The sequence below is a fragment of the Mustelus asterias genome, chromosome 19 (genome assembly GCF_964213995.1).
Source record: "Mustelus asterias chromosome 19, sMusAst1.hap1.1, whole genome shotgun sequence".
Classification (NCBI taxonomy): domain Eukaryota; kingdom Metazoa; phylum Chordata; class Chondrichthyes; order Carcharhiniformes; family Triakidae; genus Mustelus; species Mustelus asterias.
In genome coordinates, this window is record NC_135819.1 from 47,014,745 (window position 1) to 47,037,507 (window position 22,763).

Consider the following 22,763-nt stretch of genomic DNA (forward strand, 5'->3'; position numbering starts at 1 on the left):
TGTGGTCAGTTTGCTTTCCTCACTGCTCACTACATTTGTCTGGAGTTTTCTTTTGTGTTTGAGTATGCTTATATACTAAACTTTGGTTTGACCGTCTGATTAGCCTGCAAAAAAAGGAAGCACTTTAACACATGTTCAAAATTATATTTTTAGTTTATAAGGTAGAGCAAATCCATTTTCTAATAGAATGTACTAACATTGCATTGAAAACACATATATTGTATAATGCAAGTTGAATTGCATTGTGGCCACCTGACTTTGGCAGACAAGTTCCATCCCTACCACACAATTCTTGTTTTTACTTGCCCAATCCAGTGGCTACTTGCATCACTTTTCTATTCACCAAGGTCAAAGCAGAGACCTTATTCATACTGGTTCGTTGCCTTTTTAAAAGACAAGTTCTGCAGAAATCTGAGCCACGACTGAGCAACTGGTAAAAACAGAGTATAACTCAGTTGGACAGATCAGATGAGATCCAGATCTGATTCTTGAGCTGCACAAAGTTTTCTGATGTTTGTTTTTAATACACCTGGGTTAGGGTAGTGAAATTCTACCAGGATTAACATCCTCCAGATTGTTATCCAATCACCCCAGCTAGAAAGTGGCTTGCTTACGGATGTTGGGTGAAGACGGTGTTGAACCCTGCAATGATGTCCCTAAGTTGAATAACCTGCAAACTCACCTTCTCAGTCCACAGTTAAAAGAACGCAAGGAATCATTAGATGGGCAATGTCCATGGAACCAAGAAAGTAGGACATGTAAAATTTATTGACAATTAAATAACGTATGGCATTGCATTATACAATTTTCTCTCATACACAAAATTTTCAGAAATGCAATCTTTAATTGTTTTAGTGGTCATAAAAATTCAGTTATTCTTTTTTAAATACTGCCTCAAAAAGACAACCATTCAACTATTATTTAAATCTTAAAATGGTTGCTATTATTCTCTGGAGCTCGTTCCGTATGATCCCCAAGAGATTTATATTAGGGCCATTACTATTAGAACATAGAAAAGCTACAGCACAAACAGGCCCTTCAGCCAACAAGTTACGCCAAACATGTCCCTACCTACTAGGCTTACCTATAACCCTCTATCTTACTAACTTCCATTAACTTATCCAAAAGTCTCTTAAAAGACCCTATCGAATCCACCTCCATCACCACTACCGGCAGCCGATTCCACGCACCCACCAGCCTCTGAGTGAAAAACTTGCCTCTAACATCTCCTCTGTACCTACTCCCCAGCACCCTAAATCTGTGACCTCTTGTGGCAACCATTACAGCCCTGGGTAAAAGCCTCTGAGAATCCACTCTATCAATACCTCTCAACATCTTATACACCTCTCATCCTTCGCCTCTCCAAGGAGAATAGACCTAGCTCTCTCAACCTATCCTCATAAGGCATACCACTTAATCCCGGCAACATCCTCGTAATTCTCCTCTGCACCCTTTCTATGGCTTCCACATCCTTTCTGTAATGAGGCGACCAGAACTGGGCACAGTACTCCAGGTGGGGTCTGACCAGGGTCCTATACAGCTGCAGCATTATCTCCCGATTTCTAAACTCAATTCCTCTATTGATGAAGGCCAGTATTCCATATACCTTCTTAACCACAGCCTCCACCTGCGATGCTGTTTTGAGCGTCCTATGAACCCAGACCCCAAGATCCTTCTGATCTTCCACACTGCCAAGCGTCTTACCCTTAATATTATATTCTTTCATCCTATTCGACCTGCCAAATGAACCACCACACACTTATCTGGGTTGAAGTCCATCTGCCACTTCTCCACCCAGTCTTGCATCTTATCTATGTCTTGTTGCAACTGCTGACATCCCTCTACACTATCCACAACCCCACCAACCTTTGTGTCATCAGCAAACTTGCCAACCCATCCTTCCACTTCCTCATCCAGGTCATTTATAAAAATCACAAAGAGCAAGGGTCCCAGAACAGATCCCTGGGGCACTCCACTGGTGACCGACCTCCATGCTGAAAAAGACCCATCTATAACCACTCTTTGCCTTCTGTGGGCAAGCCAGTTCTGAATCCACAAAGCAATGTCCCCTTGTATCCCATGCCCCTTCACTTTCCCAATGAGCCTTGCATGGGGCACCTTATCAAACGCCTTGCTGAAATCCATATAAACTACATCTACTGTCCTTCCCTCGTCTATGTGTCTAGTTACATGTTCAAAAAATTCAATTAGGCTCGTAAGGCATGACCTGCCTTGGACAAAGCCGTGCTGGCTATTTCTGATCATACTATTCCTCTCCAGATGTTCATAAATCCTGCCTCTCAGGATCTTCTCCATCAACTTACCAACCACTGAGATTAGACTCACCGGCCTATAATTTCCCGGGCTATCTCCTCCCTTTCTTGAATAACGGAATCACATCCGCAATCCTCCGGAACCTCTCCCATCTCCATTGACGACGCAAAGATCATCACCAGAGGCTCAGCAATCTCTTCCCTCGCCTCCCACAGTAACCTGGGGTACATCCCATCCGGTCCCGGCGACTTATCTAACTTGATGCTTTTCAAAAGCTCCAACACATCCTCTTTCCTAATGTCCACATGCTCAATCTTCTCAGTCCACTGCAAGTCTGCACTGCAACTACCAAGATCCTTTTCCACTGTGAATACTGAAGCAAGTATTCATCGAGTACCTCTGCCATTTCTACTGGTTCTATACAGACTTTCCCACCATCACATTTGATAGGTCCTACTCCTTCACATCTTATCCTCTTGCTTTTAACATACTTGTAGAATGCCTTGGGGTTTTCCTTTATCCTGTCTGCCAAAGCTTTCTCATGACCCCTTCCAGCTCTTCTAATTTCCCTCTTAAGTTCCTTCCTACTAGTCATATACTCTTCTAGATTTCTAACATTACCTGAACCTTTCGTAGGCTTTTCTTTTCTTCTTGACTAAATTCGTGACAGCTTTCGTGCACCATAGTTCCTGTGACCTACCATAACTCCCCAGCCTCATTGGAACGTTGCTGTGTAGAGCTCCAGACAAATTTTCCTTGAAAATCTGCCACATTTCTTCTGTACATGTCCCTGAGAAAACCTCCTTCCAATTTATGCCTCTAATATTCTTGATATATACTTGATAAATGCTGTGGCTACCAGAGTAGGTCAACGGTTAGGAATCCTGTGGCAAGTAACTCGCCTCCTGACCCTCCAAAGCCTGTCCAGTCCACCATCCACAAGTCAAGGAGTGTAACGGAATACTCTCCACTTGCCTGGCTGAGTGCAGCTCCAACAACACTCAAGAAGTGGAAAAGTTAAAGATCATCTGCTTCGGATCTGAGACAGATTGGAATATTTTTTTAGTGGTGGAAGACTCCGAGGAGGGATAAAAGGGTTTTGGTGTCCATGTACACACATAGCTAAAAGCTGGTACATAAATACAAAACTAATCAAAACAGCTAATAGAATATTGGCCAGCATCTCAAGTGACTCGTCAAAGCAGCTGCCTATGATTAGCATCATAAAGGAACAGAAAGATGGTTAGAAGTTGTAGGAAATCATTAGAATTAAGAAAAGTGATAGAGGAAGTTGGTTTCCTCTCCTTACATGTGGAATTCTTCTATAAAGTGCATTGAATTGAGCTTTTACGTATTTTATGCTTTAAAACATGTATTCCCTCGTGAAAAAACATCAATTAATCATTGGATATTCTCTTGTAATTCAGGAAATAATTTTAAAACTGAGAAATTGAAAAGAAAATCCTCTTTTTCAAGAGCCTACCAAAATTTTTATTGGTTTACCAAGTAAGTCAGGAAACTAAACTAGTCATGGAAGGAATTCAGGATTCAGAACTTTCAAATGTTTTAGTGGCATCACAGTTCATTATGTTTTCTTTTTGTTCAACCACTGATGTTCCTTACAACATTTTCTTTTTTTAATTCAGGAATGGATTTTGTGAGACTAGCCAAATATTTGTGTACTTTGAAGTTTGAAAATTTAAGATTTACCATTTTGATATGATCAGTTGCAAATTTCTAATAAACTGCCTCTGCTTGTAGATGCCGTTAGAGAAGTGAGGAAATATTCACTGAACGAAGGGATTGGAAAAAATGAAAAGCTGCTTCCAAATATGTATGATCATCTCAACATGAAGCTTTTTAGAGCACAAAGGAATCTTTACATATCTGGATTTTCACTGTTCCTCTGGCTGTAAGTATAAATGGTAAATAAAATGTTGTACTTTTAACTTCAACAAAAAGATAACTGGACCATTATCAAACAATTTGAGAGTAGGGTGAAGGGCAGAAGAAATTTAGATGGAGATTGTGGCATAGTGGTAATGTCACAGGAATAGTAATCCAGAGACCCAGGCTATTGCTCTGGGGCCATGGGTTCAAATCCCACTATGGTAACTGGTGGAATTTGAATTCAATTCATATATCAGGAATATAAAACTAATCTTGACAATGGTAACCATGGTTTATTAATGTCCTTTAGGGGAGGAAATCTCCCATCCTTACCTACATGTGACTCCAGATCTAAAATATAGTTGACTCTTAACAGCCCTCTAAAATGATCTAGCAAGGCACTCTGTTCAAGGGCAAGTAGGGATGGGTGGTAAATGCTTGCTTTGTAAAACTCATATCCCATAACAAAAATCACTACCTACTCATCAGTTTGCTATTCTGCAGTATAGGTTCTGTTCTGCAAGAGTAACTTATTCTTCTTCTGAACATTCATGATTTTCACTGGGGTCTTTAGTCTCTTAGAGTCATAGAGGTTTACAGCATGGAAACAGGCCCTTCGGCCCAACTTGTCCATGCCGCCCTTATTTTTTTTTTAAACTCCTAAGCTAATCCCAATTGCCCGCATTTGGCCCAAATCCCTCTATACCCATCGTACCCATGTAACTGTCTAAATGCTTTTTAAAAGATAAAATTGTACCCGCCTCTACTACTACCTCTGGCAGCTTGTTCCAGACACTCACCACCCTCTGTGTGAAAAAACTGCCCCTCTGGACACTTTTGTATCTCTCCCCTCTCACCTTAAACCTATGCCCTCTAGTTTTAGACTCCCCTACCTTTGGGAAAAGATATTGACTATCTCCCTTGTCTATGCCCCTCATTATTTTATAGACCTCTATAAGGTCACCCCTCAGCCTCCTATGCTCCAGAGAAAAAAGTCCCAGTCTATTCAGCCTCTCCTTATAACTCTGTAAACATTATGTCTAAGTTTGGATATTGAAACTTAGTTTAAGTAATTTTACCAAATCTAAAGCATCTATCTTTCAGCCCAGAACACTTCAGGTGAAGTCTGACTTGGTCATCACTTATTGTTTTAAAATTCTCCAACTTTACTCAATGACGAAAATGCAGAATTCACTACACACTGAGTAGTTGAGGTGAAGATCATCAATGCATTTAAGGGAAGCTATATCAATACATGAGGGAGAAAGGAATAGTGGCTATGTTGATAGGGTATGATCAAATATACTGAGAGAAAGCTTGTATGGAGCATAAATACTGGCATCGACCTGCTGAGTTTCTGATAATTTTTAATTAATCTCTGGTTATCAATACAACACAGTGACTATAGCACCATGAAAAGTGCTTGTGTTATCTGAAAACACAAAATTTCCAGAACCACCCTTAGATCAACATTGAGCCTTTAAAAAGTGCTGAATTTATTAGAAATAACTTCTCCAAATTGATACTTGGGGCAAAAATGTTCTGAGTTCCAGCTCGGCAATTATATACAACCATGTTAAGACAATAGCGTAAAACCTGTGGCTGCTGTAAAGAATGCTCCGAATTGACTGCATTGATCAGTTGAATGTTATGACAGCTCAGAAAGCTTTGCAATTCTGCAGGATTCTATCAACTTTCTTCAGCTTAAATCTTGTACATTAACTAATAGTAGGTCATTTGCTAACTCAGACCAGCGTAAAAATTTATAAAGGTATCAAATCATCATTGTTAACTAGTATTCTGTAACTGCACCTCAGTCTGCTCAATTTAGACTAGTTTTGGAGACTGGGTTGACTTGAACAATAAACTCAACCTGTTTGCACTGAATTTTGTACCAGAACTGTATTTCTAGGTCAGGCATTTTGCTGACAATCATAAGCAACTAATTTTGCTTTCCTCCCAATGTGTTCATGGTTAATTATTCGGGGCATATGAAAGCTTTTATCAATTTAACAAGTTCCTGCCAGTTATAAAACATTGAAGAAACAAAAAGGTTGATCTCTAATGCTCTTAAGCCACAGATTCCATGTAAAGACCATAAATAGGAAATTCAATGCAAGCAGGGGATAGCAGTAGCCATAAATTTACTTTCAGCATCCAGCCAGCAGTTAATGAACATCCTTACTAACACCTATCTAATTACACAGTGGAGTATTTATATTACTCTTTAGGCCAATGCTAAAATGATTGCATCCCTTGCGGGAGAGCTTAAAAGGTGGATGACAGAGGTGGTTAGCATTTCCATGCAATCAAATGCAAACATTTTTGTCTTATTAAAAACTGCTCCTAATTAGCCTTATCAAAAGTTGAGAGATTTGGATATCCTTTTCTATTTTAGTTGTTTTGCAACAGCGTACAAAACAAGGAAAAACTGTTGTATTAAAAAAAACACTTGTATAAATAGCAAGAATCCATCATAATGTTTAAACCAATATTAATGAATATTCTAGAGCAGAAAGGAGAAACTTCAACTGATTAACCAAATTTAATTCCAACCAATCTTGTGCTTTTGAAATTATTTACATTTTTAATGCTGTGCTTGCATTTTAATTTGGCTCATGTGGTTACTATTATCCATGCTCTTAAAGCAGACCCACCTTGTTTCATATGGCACCAGGCTATTAAACTGGAAATTCAGGTTTATATTCAGGTATACATCTTTGTCAAGAAATTTTGCATGCATACTTCTCAGAAGTAAGTATTGCCATAGGGCAGAGTGAGATAATTATTTAATTTGCCTGAGAAATTTAGGTAAAACCTAACAAATCTCTTTTGTTAAGTGAGCTGCACAATGCATTTGCTGCTGTCACATTCTGGACCAATTTGCAACCATCTTTCTGTAAAGCAACAATATGATATAATTCATGTGGTCTTTTTGGATCATTACTGTCTTAAGTCTGGCAAGTCATGATTACAAATAGTTGGGTGATGCATTGTTTCAGGTCACGCTCACCATTGTCGAACAATGAACTGTTCCAGTACACCCTTTTGCAATTATTAATACGTTTCCGTTCCTAAAATCTGAAAGACCTGATTGGTTATCATAAGAAAAGCAATGCTATCATTGAAAGAAAATATTTTTTCTGCATGTGGATCTTCTAGTTAGCAAATAGAAAACTAAAAAGAGTAGAATATAAAATTACCGTATGTTACAGACAAATGTATGTATGCACTGTCCAAGCAAGAACAAATCTGACAACTTTTCTTGGAGATCCATCAGGGAGGTTAGTTTGAAAAACCTATGTTGCAAGTGATAATATCTTCTTACTATTGTCATAATTGACACGTCTGTGGAGATTAAAATGAGAAAGAATGTCTGTTATCCATGGTATCCCTCAATAAATCAACTCCTGAACTCTACCACCTCGTTCCTTCACACCCTAAACCACACAAACAAGCTCCCTGTTTGCATTATAACTGTATCAACTTTTTTTGCTGCCTTTGGGAAAGAAAGTATTTCAAAATAATGTAAGAACTGAGACTTAGTTGGGCAAGAATTTAAAGAAACTGCTAAAAGCTGTCACATGGACTGCATGGTTAATCATTTTGGAGATAGTGTTGATGAAAACAGGATTGCCCGTCACAATATATACACAGCACTAAATTCTTAAACAATGAAACCCAAGCCCTTTGAATTATTTTCACAGCAATGATCATAGATATATGGATTAAGTTGCTGAAAAAGCATACCAGGCCAGGAGTGCATTAACCTACTTATTCCTTTCATCATGGCTCTTAAACTCCAGGCAAGCATGAAGACTGGATAATACACCAATACTTTTATTCATAACAATAGCATAAGAAACTTGTGATTTTGCACATAATTTAGATAGATTAATGTCTTGTATTATTTAAATTCATCATGATTCAGTGGTAGCACTTTCACCTCTGAGTCAGAGGTATAAGTTCAGCCATGCTCCAGACACTGAAACCCACAATCTCGGCCAGCAGCATTTCAGAAATATCCAGTCTCCCCTTTAAATTAATGCTAGATGTCATTTGCAAATCGACAGAAAGCATGTTCCCAACTATAGAAGCTTAGAACTTGATTTCCTCACTGTATAAAATTGATTGACTCTTTTAAAATATGTTTGTAATTTGACCGATTGAACTAAATATTGAAAAACGGAATCATTGTTTTCAGCCCCTGCTCAGTTAACTCTTATTACCTATCAACTTCAGCCTTCTCCCTGGCGATAGCCTGAGATTAAGCCAGTCTACTCTCAACTTTTGTGTCACATTTGATTCCAGGATGAGCTCATATTTATGCCTTCTCTAAAACCAATTATTTCCACTTCTGTAGCATCACTCAATTTTACCCATCACAGCTCTGAAAACCTGTCCATGCCTTTGCTACTTCTAAACTTGATTATTCCAGTGTAAATCTGACTAGTTCCACTCACTGTATACTTGAGGTCATCCAACTGCTGACCGCGTCTTAACTTGCAACAATTATCTTGTGTTGTCTGATCTAAATTGGCTCCTGATCAAGCAATGTCTTGATTTTTAAAATGATCATCCTTGTTCCTTACACGGCCTTTGCCCCTTCCTTTCTCTCCTCCAACCCCACAACCCTCCAAGATATCTGCATCCTTCTAATTCTGGCCTCTTGCACGTTCCTGATCATCAACCCCATCATTGGTGGCTGTGCCTTTGGTTGCCTCGGCCCCAGGCTCTAGAATTTCCTCCCTACACCTCTCTCTCTACCTGGCTTTCCTTCTTTAAAATATGCAAAACCAAGCCTCTTTGACCAAGCTTTTGGCCATTTACCTAATTTCTCCTTATGTTGCTTAGTGTCATGCTTTGACCTATAATGCTTCTGGTTTCATTACGTTAAGGGAAGGCTTTCCAACAGTAATTTAATTATGATTGGGTAACTAGTTGAAGTATAAGAGGAAATTAAATAGTACAAAAAATTTCATGTAGTTTAAGAAACCACAAGCTTGTCTTTACTTGAATGATTTATTTAAACTGATGCTGAATTTGAAAGAATTAAAACACAAAAAATATTCTTTCACCACTTCTCTTACCTCTACATTACAACATTCAGTTGGTTCTGTACAGTATACAGAGAACTCAATTGTCAGCTATGGAGCTAATCCAAGAGAACTATACGGATGTAGCCTGGATAAACATATGTGCTTGATTTAACTTTGTTAGCACGTTTTTCCCATTGGCGCTTCTCTCATTACCCAGATCCTGCTTCCTATGACGTACTCTTGCCTTAAAACAATGTTTATTTCATTGAACTGTGAAAGCTTTCTACAATATGTACATTATAACAATTTCTTACAATGGCATACTATTTATAGAATTTTTTTTATAGTGTTCTTAGACGTATGATCACACTTATCTCAGAACTGGCAACTGCAATGGGAGAAAATCAGGCACTTAAAGTTCAAACAGATAATACCAATGATGCAGCCAAAAGGTACTTGGAGGAAAATGAAGAACTGAAAAAGGTAATGCCTTGTTAAGATCTTTACCTCTTTTGATCAAGTGTTTATTCCATGTACTTCAAGGTACAGGTTGCATTTTTGTATTTATAAGCTATTTAGTAACTTTGAAATTCATGCCTGACCATTGCACTGCAAACCCACAAATATAAATTCCTACCTACATTAATTGATCCAGATTTGTAGTTCTTAATTTGGGATATTGAAAAACTAGTGGACAAATACTAAAAATAGTTAAAATGTTAACTATTATCTCAAGCAGGCTGGAATACAATGGGGTAGAAGTTTTGATGCATCTGTACATGGTTCTAGTTGGACCCATCTGGAGTATTGTGTTCAGACCTGGACACCGTACTTCAAAAGGGATATTGACATGGGTGCACACATACACCAGAATGATATTGCGGTTTAAAAGGTTATAGTATGAGGACAGGTTGCATAGACTAGAATTGTATTCCCTTGAGGGTAGAAGATGAAGCGATGATTTATTTGTATTGCTGAAGTTGGATAAAAGATTTGGGAGAATAGATAGAAACTTTTTTCCTCTGATGGGAGGTGAATCCAGAACAAGGGGGCATAATGTAAAATTAAAGCACGATGATATCACAAAGCATTATGGAAACCTGGAACTCTGAAAAAGCTGTTATCGCTGGGTCAATTAGAAATATCAAAACTGAGATTAATACCGTTTTGTTAGGCAAGGATATAAAAAGTTACAAAACCAAGGCAGGTGGGCTTAGTTAAGATAGAAGTCAGTGATCTAATTGAATAGTGAACTGAATAGCCTGCCATGTCCTTTAAAACTTAACAACTACATTGAATTGAGAATATTCATTCAGCTGTATTTTTCCTGCTTATTTCTCCAGTCTCCAGTTCTAAAAGTACCAGATGGTGCATGGTTCCACAGCTGCCAACAGCATCCTGTACATTGCCCAAATGGCAGCTTTGTGTGCAAGCCAAGTCAATAAATGCATGCAAGAACCTTTATATGGGAGGTAGCACAGTCAAAAACCTGATCCCACCTTTGCCCTAAGTATACACACACAAACAAGGACATGTAACCCTGTCTTCCAGAGGCGTTGTTACTAAATTCTGGTATCCCCTTGCTCAAGTCTGATAATATCACAGCAAATCTGGCTTTTTTTAAGTTCAGTCTCACAAGTTGGGGTTTGCCCTCACTCCAAAATAATCAGCTATTAGACTTGACACCCTGTAGTTCCTTGTTCTGCATTGTAGATAGTCCCCGCTGCAAAATTGAATCAAAGATCCAGAATGAATGGAGCATGACCCACGTCACCACTCGATCAATAATTTGTTTTTTAGAAGATGTATAATGCAAAATATTTTCATTACATTTCAGTAAAGCTGTAATATTCTATTTCTTTATCAATAGGCTTTAAATAGAGGTAAAGGTGATGGAAATAAGAAACTGGAAGAAAAAAATGAGCAGCTGAATAAAGAAACAGAGAGACTAAAAGTGGAACTGAAGAAAACCACAGAAGGTAGGTCATTAAAAATTGTTGTAGTATAAATAATACATTGTATCTTGAACTTTTTAACCAATTTTCCAAAATTATACAAATTTGCACGGTGCCTTTAACATAGTAAAACACCCCAAGACATTTTACAGGAGCGTGATCAAACAAAGTTTGACACCAAGCACATAAGGAGGTCTTAGGAAAGACGAACAAAAGCTTGGTCAAGCTTTAGAAACATAATGGAGGAGGAAAGAGAACTAGAAAAATTGAGAAATGTATGGAGGCCATTCCAAAGCTTGGGGCCTATGATGCCAGTGGTGGAGCATTTAAAATCCGGGGTGCCCATGAGGCTAAAAAGAGAGAAAAAGTGAAGAAATCTCAGCAATTATGGAGCTGGAGGAGATTACAGAGATAGAGATGTTTGAGGCCATGGAGGGATTTGAAAGCAAGGATGAGAATTTTAAAATCAAAGCATTGCTTATCCAGGGGGTCTGCGAACACTAGAGTGATAGATGAATGAAACCTTGATGCCATTTAGGATATGAGCAGCAGAGTTTCGGATGAACTGAAATTTATGGAGGAAGAAGTCTGGGGGGCCGGCCAGGAGAGCATTGAAATAGTCAAATAACAATGGCACAATAACAGTTTCAGCAGGATAAGCTGAGGCAGAAGATGGAAATGTGATACATGATGCTGAAGATATGGTCTGACATATGTTCTGTCAACTTGGGACCAAATACAACAATAAGATTGTGAATGGTCTCATTTTAACTTCAGACAGTTGCTATCCTAACTTACACCAGGTCCCATCACCCATGTGTTCACTGACCTCATGGTTAAGCAATTCCTCGATTTTTAAAATGCTCAACCTTTCAAAACCCTCCATGACATAAACCTTCTCTATCTTTGTGGTCCCTTCCAACTGTGAGATTTCTTTTGGGGGGAGGGATGATGTTGTTGGCTCAGGAGCAGAGTTTGTGGCAGGAACTAGACAGTGGCTTCAGTCTTCTTACTATTTAGTTGGAGGAAGTTTTTGTTCATTGAATAGTGGATGACTCTCGGGCAGTCTGAAAATTTGGAGACAGTTGAGGGATCAAGAAAGGCAATGTCATTAGATACACATCAAATTTGATGTGTTTCAGGCAGGAGGGCATTCTGGAGGGGGAGGGTGAATAGCCAGCTGTCACAGTGCATATAGGCACCAACGATATAGGTACAAAATGGGATGAGGTCCTACAAGCTGAATTTAGGGAGTTAAGAGTTTAGGACCTCAAAGGTAGTAATCTCAGGTTGGCTACCAGTGCCACATGCCAGTCAGAGCAGGAATGTCAGGATAGCTAAAATGAATATGTGGCTTGAGGGATGGGGCAAGAGAGAGGGATTCAAGTTCCTGGGACATTGGAACTGGTTCTGGGGAGGTGGAACCAGTACAAATCAGACATCTATATTTGGGCAGGACTGGAACCAATGTCCTGGGGCGTGTTTGCTAATGCAGTTGAGGAGGCTTTAAACTAATGTGGCAGGGAGATGGGAACCGAGTGAAGTAAAGTGGGAACAGAAACAAAAGGCAGAGAAACCGAAGACAAAAGTCAAAAAGGGCCACAGAAGAGAGTGCAGAGAGTGTGGAGAATTCAGTGAATGGGTCCAGTAAGGGTAAGAGAAATAAAACACAGGGAGAATGTACAAAACGTGACCAGACAGATGGTCTGAGGTGTGTCTGCTTTAACTCAAGGAGTATGATAGGTAGGTGGATGAACTTAAAGCTTGGATTACTATATGGAACTATGATATTGTGGCAATTATGGAATACTAAGCTGCCAGTCCTGCGGCTTAGTATTAGATGAAAGAAGAGCTGGACTTAGTATTCCAGGATTTGGATGTTTCAGATGAGATAGAGAGGGTGATAAAAGAGGTGGGGGTGTTGCCTTACTGATTAGGGAGAATGTCACAGCTATACAGAGGGAGGACACTTTGGTGAGATCATGCAGTGAGGCCACGTGGGTAGAACTCAGGAACAGGAGCAGTGCAATCACAATGTTGGGGTTGTACTACAGATCTCCCAACAGCCAGCGTGAAGTGGAGGAACTGATATGTCAGCAGATTATGGGAAGATGTAAAAACAACAGGGTTGTTGTGATGGGTGATTTTAACTTCCCCAATATAGACTGGGATTCCTTTAGTGCCAGGGGCTTGGACGGGGCAGAGATTGTTCAGTGTGTCCAAGAGTGCTTCATTGAGACAATATGTAGATAGTTCAACTCGGGAAGAGGCTATCTTAGACCTGGTTCTGGGAAACGAGCCTGGACAGGTGTTTGATGTCTCAATGGGGGACTATTTTGGGAACAGTCTGTAAGCTTCAAGATACTCGTAGAAAAGGGTAGAAGTAGTCCCAGAGTGCAAGTACTAAACTGAGGGGAGGCTAACTACAACAGTATTGGGCAGGAGCTAGAGAATGTAGACTGGGGGGTGGGGGGGGGGGGGGCTGTTTGAGGGTAAATCCACATCTGATATGTGGGAGTCTTTTAAAAGTCAGTTGTCACAATTCAGGACAAGAATGTCCCTGTAAAAAAGGATAAAGATGACAAGATTCGGGAACTCTGGATGACAAGAGAGATTGTGAGCTTAGTGAAAAAGGAGGAGGAGGCATGCATAAATTTCAGGAAATTGAAAACGGATAAGGCTCTTGAGGAATACAAAGATAGCCGGAAAGAGCTTAAACAGGGACTAAGGAGAGCAAAAAGGGACCATGAAATGTCCTTGGCAGGCAGGATTAAGGAGAATCCCAAGGCTTTTTATGCATATGTAAAGAGGAAGAGGGGGGCTAAGGAAAGGGTAGGTCCACTCAAGGACATAAGAGGGAATTTGTGTGTGGAGCCAGATGAGATGGGTGAGGTCCTTAATAAGTACTTGCATCAGTATTCACAAAGGAGAATGATGTGGTGGATGGTGAGTGTAGAAAGGACGATGTTCACGTTCTAGGACATGTTAAGATAAAAAGGGAGCAGGTATTGGAGGTTTTGAAAAACATTAAGGTGGAGCTAAGGGTCTATGACAGAGTACTGGGAGAAGCGAGGGAAGAAATTGCCGAGGGCTTGGCCAAAATCTTTGCATCCTCTTTAGCCACGGGCGAGATACCGGAGGATTGGAGAGTAGCTAACATTGTTACTCTGTTTAAGAAGGGCAGAAAAGACAATTGAGGAAATTACAGGCCTGTGAGCCTTACATCAGTGGTGGTGAAATTATTGGAGAAGGATGTACTCACATCTGGAAGAGAATAGGCTTATTAGCAATAGGCTGCATGGTTTTGTGAAGGGGAGGTCGTGTGTGTGTCTCTCAAACTTGATTGAGTTCTTTGAGGAAGTGACAAGAAAAATTGGGCAGGGCAGTGGATGTTGTAGAAATGGACTTTAGTAAAGCTTTCAATATGGTTCCTCATGGCAGGCTGATACAGAAGGTGAAGTCATATGGGATCTGAGGTGATCTGGTAAGATGGATAAAAAACTGGTTTGGGCATAGGAAGCAGAGAGTAGCAATGGAAGGGTACTTTTTCTAACTGGAGGTCTGTTACAAGCAGTGTTCCACAAGAATTAGTGCTGGGGCCTCTGTTGTGTATATATATAAATGATTTGGTGGAAAATGTAGGTGGTTTGATTAGTAAATTTGCAGATGATACAAAAATTGGGGGAGTAGCGGATAATGAGGAGGATAGTCAGAGAATACAGCAGGATATGGGCCGAAAGATGGCAGATGGAATTTAACCTGGACAAATGTGAAGTGTTGCGATTTGGAAGGTCTACTGCAGAAGTATACAGTAAATGGTAGAGTCCTTAGAAATATTAGCATACGGAGGGATCTAGGTGTAGATACCTGAAGGTGGCAACTCAGGCGGACAAGGTGATCAAGAAGGCATATGGCATGCTGGCCTTCATTGGTCGGGGCGTTGAATATAGGAATTGGAAAATCATTTTTCAGTCGTATAAAACTTTGATTAGGTCGCATTTGAAATATTATGTACAGTTCTGGCTGCCACACTACCGGAAGGATGTTGATGCATTGGAAAGGGTGCAGAAGAGATTTACCAGGATATTGTCTGGTTTGAAGGATATGGACTATGAAGAAAGGTTGAACAAACTTGAATTGTTTCCGGAGGAGGATGAGGGGGGACCTGATAGAGGTTTACAAGATTATGACAGACTTGGATGGAGTGGATAGACAATCTTTTTCCCTCGGTCGAAGGGTCAATTATTTAGGGGCATAGGTTAAAAGTGAGAGGAGCAAGTTTAAAAGAGACATAAGGAACAAGTTTTTCACACAGAGGATGATGAATGCCTGGAACATGCTGCCGGAAGAGGTGGTGGAAGCAGATTCTATAACATTCGAGAGGCATCTGGATGGATACATGAATAGGCAGGGAATAGAGGGATTTGGACCATGTAGAGGTAAGAAAATATTAGATCAGAGAGGCATCTGTGTTGTTCCTCTGCTGTACTGTTCTTTTGTTTGTTTCCAGATGTTGTCACTGAGGGACATTATATAGATGAGAATTGGGGGGAGCTAAGGAGAGATCCTTGGGAGGCACCAAAAGTATATTTGGGAATGGGAAGAGAAACCATCAAAAAAAAAGAGGTGTTGGCATCAAAAGTTGAAAACTAGTCAAGAAGGACAAGGAACGATATTTTACGTTTGTCACAATCACACAATGAGTATAATTGGGAGTTTAGTTAACAGGAGAGAGGAGAGTTCAGAGATTAAGCTGGTCGTCTCCATTTACTGTGAATTTTGCAGGGGGACAGACATGTTCAGGCAGAGACTGCTAATCAATGCAAGGAGGAAGCAGTTTAATTTCGTATGAAAACTGGCCTAAGGTTGGATAGCTGATCAGAATCCTTAGTGATTTTACAACCTGTTAAATGGGCTGTTAGTCCATTTTTATTATTTAACAGGGAGACTGGAATAAAGTTGTTTTGGGTATGGTTTGCTGTATCTATTATTCAGTACATTCACTTCTGTTTGTAAAATAAAACAGTTTATCAATGCGTATTTGGTCTTTCTTCAGCTGAAGTGTTCATCAGTCTGCCTTTCGGAAAATTGGAGCGTTATGATATTCAGTTCACCTAACAAGGGGGATCTTGTTGTAACACATCCTTCTCATTGGTTACACTCTTGTACAGCTGGATATTAGTAAAAGTAGCTTTCTGTTTGTGAGGATTGCCAATTCACAGGAACTGGTGACTCTACTCATAAGGAATAACAAAGCCAGACCTTGGAATTTGTAAAATTATTATAAAAATATATAACTTGCACTGTCGCATTTTGTGAATTCAAGATTAATTTAACCTGAATGTCTGACTAAGAATTCAGACAGTTTTCTTCAATTAATCTCACTTCCCAAATGGCACTGAAACCAATTACAGTGCTTAGTGCCATCTCAGGCTAAGACCAGTTAACTCAACAGAGCCTGGAGACCAAACCCCCGAGATCTTCGTTATTTGTATTGCTTAGCTTGAATAAACTCACTGAACCATAAAAGGAACCCTTGAAAAAAGTATTTTGTTGCACTTTTACAGATGTTAATGGCCGGCCAATTGTTCAGCTGCCAATTATTTGAAAAACTGAAAATGCTTGGTTATTCTGACTTCTATTGTTCATTGGCCAATAGCAGTGGGGATCAATTAAAATCTTGAGTTAAATACATTTTTCTTCGAAATTTGGACTGCTTTGTCTTAAACTATCCTGGCAAAGTTTCAAATGCCGACCTTTGTTTTGGAATAGGGAATGCCATAAATAAAATGTGCAATAATAAAGGCTTAAATAAAACCTCAAAATATACTGATTAAAACACTAATTGCCTAGAATAACAAGACTGGTTTATGCTTTTGAGAAAAAAAAAGATTTTTGGGCAAAGTAAAGTTTTGAATTGGCTGCAGGCATTTGTTTAGGGATCAACAATTCAAGTAACATGTAGTTACTACTTGTTCGCAGATGTGAGCAAAAATTGTGAGTTACGTATGATCTTGTTTGTGTTGCATAGATACAATGATTTTCTTGAGATAACAGCATTTTATCCTTCAGAAGGTCAAATATTATCAGTTATTTCATTCTCGTCAGTAATGAGTATGAATGTATGTCCAAGATGACTTTTCTTCAGAACTGGGATCTGACTCAGTGTTAACTCATCTACAGATACTCCAGACCTGCTGGGTTTTTACAGCATTTTCTGTTTTTCTTTAAATACTTTCAGCATCTGCTGTATTTTGTTTTATTTCAGGTCATTGTACCTGTATTAGCTGTTTGAAAGAGTTATCCAATTAATTCTACTTCTCTGCTCTTTACCCACGGCTTGCTATTTTTCCTTTTCAAGTATATATCCTCTTTGAAAGTTATAACTGCTGCTTCCACCACTTTTTCAGGCATTGCATTCCATACCAACATAACTCAGTGCATTCAAAAAAGATCAACTCCTTTTTTGATAAGTACCTTAACATTGGTGTCCTTTGGTTACTGATTAGTGAATATAGTTTCACTTTATTTACTCAAAATTTTGAACACCTCTGCTAACTGTCCCCATTACGTTCTCTCTTCTAAGGAGAAGACTCAGCTTATGTAGTTTCCCTGCACAGCTGAAGTTCCTCGTCCCTGGTACCAGTCTGTTAAATCACATCTGCATCTTCATGAAGGCCTTGACATTGTACCATTGGCAACTAGGGATGGGTAATAAATGCTGGCCAACCAGCGATGCCCATGTCCCACGAATGAATAAAAAAAACCTAAAGTGTGGTGCCCAGAATTGGACACCACACTCCAACTGAGGCATAACACTCACATATAAAGGTTCAGCGTAACTTTGCCTCTGTACAATATGCCTCTATTTATAAATTACAGGATCTATGTATGCTTTTAACAACATTGTCAACTTGTCACCATAAGATTTTTGAGAAATGTAGCTTGCCAGCTTTTTTCTGGAAGCACAAGCGTTATTAGCCTGTACCTTCCGGCTCCAGGGCAGCATAACTTGGGGGATACCCCAGAAATGCGCTGGGTACCCAGCCCCTGCCCCAGCAGTCTCCAGGTAAGGATTCAGGAAGTTCACACTTCTGTTGGGCAATTGCCTTGCAACCAGAACCATCCGAGAGTATGATTTAAATTACAAAAGGAAGGAAATCAAGTTCAATAAATAAATCAAGATGGCTCTTCAGAAGTGAGTTGAATAAGTATTTTGCATCAGTCTTCACTACTGAGGATACAAGTAACATCCCGACAAAGCATAATAAGTCAGGAAATGGAAGGGAGGGGGAACTCAGGAAAATTATTATCACCAGAGAAGTGGTATTGAGTAAGTTGTTGGGGATACAGAGTGACAAATGCCTAGGTCTTGATGGACTTCATCCTAGAGTCTTAAAAGATGTGGCTAGTAAGATAGTTGATGCATTGTTCATAATTTTCCAAAGCTCCCTAGAATCGGGGAAGGTCTCGTTTGATTAGATTAGATTAGGAAATGTAATTCCATTATTCAGAAAGGAAGGGAGACAAAGCAGGAAACTACAGGCCAGTTACCTTAACATCTGTCATAAGGAAAATGTTAGAAGCTATTATTAAAGAAGCTAAGTTCAAGATAATCAGGCAGAGTCAACATGGTTTTTTGAAAGGGAAATCATGTTTAACCAATTTATTGAAGTTCTTTGAGGAAATAATCTGTGCTTTGGATAAAGGGGAACTGGTAGATGTACTGTACTTGGATTCCCAGAAAACAATTGATAAAGTGTCACATCAAAAGCTATTGCTGAAAGTAAAAGCTCATGGTATAGAGGGTAACAGATTGGCATGGATAGATGATTGTCTGGCTTACAGGAGGCAGAAAGTGAGAATTTTCTTTTTCAAATTGGCAAGATGTAATGAGTGGTGTGCCACAGGGAGCAGTGCTGGGTCCTCAACTGTTTACAATTTATATAAATTACTTGGATGAAGGGATGGCTGGGATGGTTGCCAAATTTGCTGATGACACAAAGATAGAAAACCAAGTTGTGAAGAAGACATGACATAGGTTAAATAAGTGGGCAAAGACCTGACAAATGGAGTACAATGTGGGGAAAATGAAAGTGTCCACTTTGGCAGGAATGGTGAGAGATTGCAGAGCTTTTGAGATGCAGAGGGATCTGGGCGTCTTAGTGCATGAATCACAAAAGGCTAGAATGCAGGTTCAGCGAGTAATTAGAAAGCTAATAGAATATCATTTATTGTGAGGGGAATTGAATATAAAAGTAGGAAGATTTTGCCTCAGTTACACAGAGCACTAGTGAGACCACATGTGAAGTACTGTGTACAGTATTGGTCACCTTATTTAAGGAAAGATATGAAAGTATTGGAAGCAGTTCAGAGGTTTATTACCTGGAATGGGTGAGTTGTCTTGTAAGGAAAGGTTGAACAGGCTAGACTAGCATCTGCTCGAATTTAGCAAAGAGATGACTTGATTGAAACAAGATCCAGAAAGGTCTTGGCAGGGTGAATGTGGAGAGGATGTTTTGTCTTGTGGGAGAATCGAGAACTCGGGATCACTGTTTAACAATAAGGGGTTGCTCAGTTAAAACTGAGGTAGGGAGAATTTTTTCCTGAGGGTCATGAGTCTTTGGAAATCTCTTCCTGAAAAGTTGATGGAAGCAGTCTTTGAATATTTTGAAGGCAGAGGTGGATAGATTCTTGGTAAGCATAGAACATAGGACATTACAGTGCAGTACAGGCCCTTCAGCCCTCGATGTTGCACCGACCAGTGAAACCAATCTAAAGCCCATCTAACCTACACTATTCCAGTATCATCCATATGTTTAGCCAATGACCATTTAAATGCCCTTAATGTTGGCGAGTCCACTACTGCTGCAGGCAGGGCATTCCACGTCCTTACTACTCTCCGAGTGAAGAACCTACCTCTGACATCTGTCCTATGTCTATCACCCCTCAATTTAAAGCTATGTCCCCTCGTGCTAGCTATCACCATCCGAGGAAAAAGGCTCTCACTATCCACCCTGTCTAATCCTCTGATCATCTTGTATGCCTCTATTAAGTCACCTCTTAACCACCTTCTCTCTAACGAAAACAACCTCAAGTCCCTCAGCCTTTCCTCCTAAGACCTTCCCACCATGCCAGGTAACATCCTGGTAAATCTCCTCTGCACCCTTTCCAATGCTTCCACATCCTTCCTATAATGCGGCGACCAGAACTGTACGCAATACTCCAAGTGCGGCCGCACCAGAGTTTTGTACAGCTGCAACATGACCTCCACCAATAAAAGCTAACACTCCGTACGCCTTCTTAACAACCCTATCAACTTGGGTGCCAACTTTCAGGGATCTATGCACATGCACATCAAGATCTCTCTGTTCATCCACACTACCAAGTATCTTACCATTAGCCCAGTACTCTGTAATCCTGTTACTCCTTCCAAAGTGAATCACCTCACACTTTTCCGCATTGAACTCCATTTGCCACCTCTCAGCCCAGCGCTGCAGCTTATCTGTGTCCCTCTGTAACCTGCAACAACCTTCCGCACTGTCCACAACTCCACCGACTTTAGTGTCATCCGCAAATTTACTAACCCATCCTTCTACGCCCTCATCCAGGTCATTTATAAAAATGACAAACAGCAGTGGCCCCAAAACAGATCCTTGCAGTACACCACTAGTAACTGAATTCCAGGATGAACATTTCCCATCAACCACCACCCTCTGTCTTCTTACAGCTAGCCAATTCCTGATCCAAACCGCTAAATCACCCTCAATCCCATGCCTCCGTATCTTCTGCAATAGCTTACCGTGGGGAACCTTATCAAATGCTTTACTGAAATCCATATACACCACATCAACTGCTTTACCCTCAACTACCGCTTTGGTCACCTTCTCAAAGAACTCAATAAGGTTTGTGAGGCACGACCTACCCTTCACAAAACCGTGTTGACTATCCCTAATCAAATTATTCCTTTCTCGATGATTATAAATCCTATCTCTTATAATCCTTTCCAAAACTTTGCCCACAACAGAAGTAAGGCTCACTGGTCTATAATTACCAGGGTTGTCTCTACTCCCCTTCTTGAACAAGGGGACACCATTTGCTATCCTCCAGTCTTCTGGCACTATTCCTGTAGACAATGACAACATAAAGATCAAAGCCAAAGGCTCTGCAATCTCCTCCCTCGCCTCCCAGAGAATCCTAGGATAAATCCCATTCAGCCCAGGGGACTTATCTATTTTCACACTTTCCAGAATTGCTAACACCTCCTCCTTATTAACCTCAATCCCGTCTAGTCCAATGGCCTGTATCTCAGTATTCTCCTCGACAACATTGTCTTTTTCCTGCGTGAATACTGATGAAAAATATTCATTTAGCGCCTCTCCTTTCTCTTCAGGCTCCACGCACAACTTCCCACTACTGTCCTTGACTGGCCCTAATCTTACCCGAGTCATTCTTTTATTCCTGACATACCTATAGAAAGCTTTAGGGTTTTCCTTGATCCTACCTGCCAAAGACTTCTCATGTCCCCTCCTGGCTCTTCTTAACTCTCTCTTTAGGTCCTTCCTGACTAACTTGTAACTCTCAAGCGCCCTAACTGAGCCTTCACGTCTCATCTTTACACAAGTCTCCTTCTTCCTCTTCACAAGAGATTCAACGTCTTTTGTAAACCACGGTTCCCTCACTCAACCACTTTCTCCCTGCCTGACAGGTACATACTTATCAAGGACACGCAGTAGCTGTTCCTTGAACAAGCTCCACATTTCAATTGTGCCCATCCCCTGCAGTTTCCTTCCCCAACCTATGCATCCTAAATCTCGCCTAATCGCATCACAGACAGATAATTTATCGGAGATAGGTGGGATGCAGATTTAAGATTACTATCAGATCAGCCATGATCATCTTAAATGGCAGAGTCGGCTCAAGAGGCTGAATGGTCCAATCCTGGTTGGCATGTGTCAGTATGTGGTTGGACCAGGGTATTTAATCTATTTGCAGAAATAACTGGCAAGGGATAAAGGTAAGCTTCAACTCCAGCACTGTTACATGTTCCATGGAATGCAATATCAGAGAAAAATGCTGGAGTTGCATCATCTTTGACAATTGGTGCAACTTATTGAAGATTTCCTAAATAACATTAAGCAACAGTGCAGTTTGTATTGTTTCCAGTTAGAAATCAGATGGCAATTTTCATTCTGTGATTTAATTAAACTTTTTCTGTTTCCTTTCTGTGGCAAAGCCTATGAGAAATCAAAGATTGAACTGGCTTCAATCAAAAAACAAAGTGATGGACTGGCGAGGGAATATGATCGTCTTCTGCAGGAGCATGAAAAGATACAGGTAAGAAAACTTGCCCACCTAAGTTGCTATTACTCTTTCTCTTTGCCATTTTTACTATTAGGGGTCACAGAGTACACCGTCATATTTAAATAAAAAGAATATGCATGATCCTCAATGAGTGGGGAGGATGGGTGGTTGTTAAAATGAACAGTTAAAGATGGAATAGAAGGGGTGGGATTTTCCGTCCACGCTCGCCCCAAAACGGAAAATCCCACCTGAGGTCAACAGACCTTTGTATGGTCCATGGTGGGCGGGTTGGGAAAATTCC

General features: G+C 40.1%; 1 protein-coding gene across 1 annotated transcript in view; it reads left to right on the forward strand.

Annotated features, from left to right (window-relative positions):
* The window catches only part of bcap29 (B cell receptor associated protein 29), a 44,473-nt gene that overhangs the window by 19,955 nt on the left and 1,755 nt on the right, over nt 1–22,763 (forward strand). Inside the window, exons 4-7 of the mRNA XM_078235503.1 lie at nt 4,036–4,186; nt 9,551–9,686; nt 11,074–11,182; nt 22,395–22,495. Of these exons, the coding sequence (XP_078091629.1) occupies nt 4,036–4,186; nt 9,551–9,686; nt 11,074–11,182; nt 22,395–22,495 (497 nt within the window). The remainder of the gene's footprint in view (nt 1–4,035; nt 4,187–9,550; nt 9,687–11,073; nt 11,183–22,394; nt 22,496–22,763) is intronic.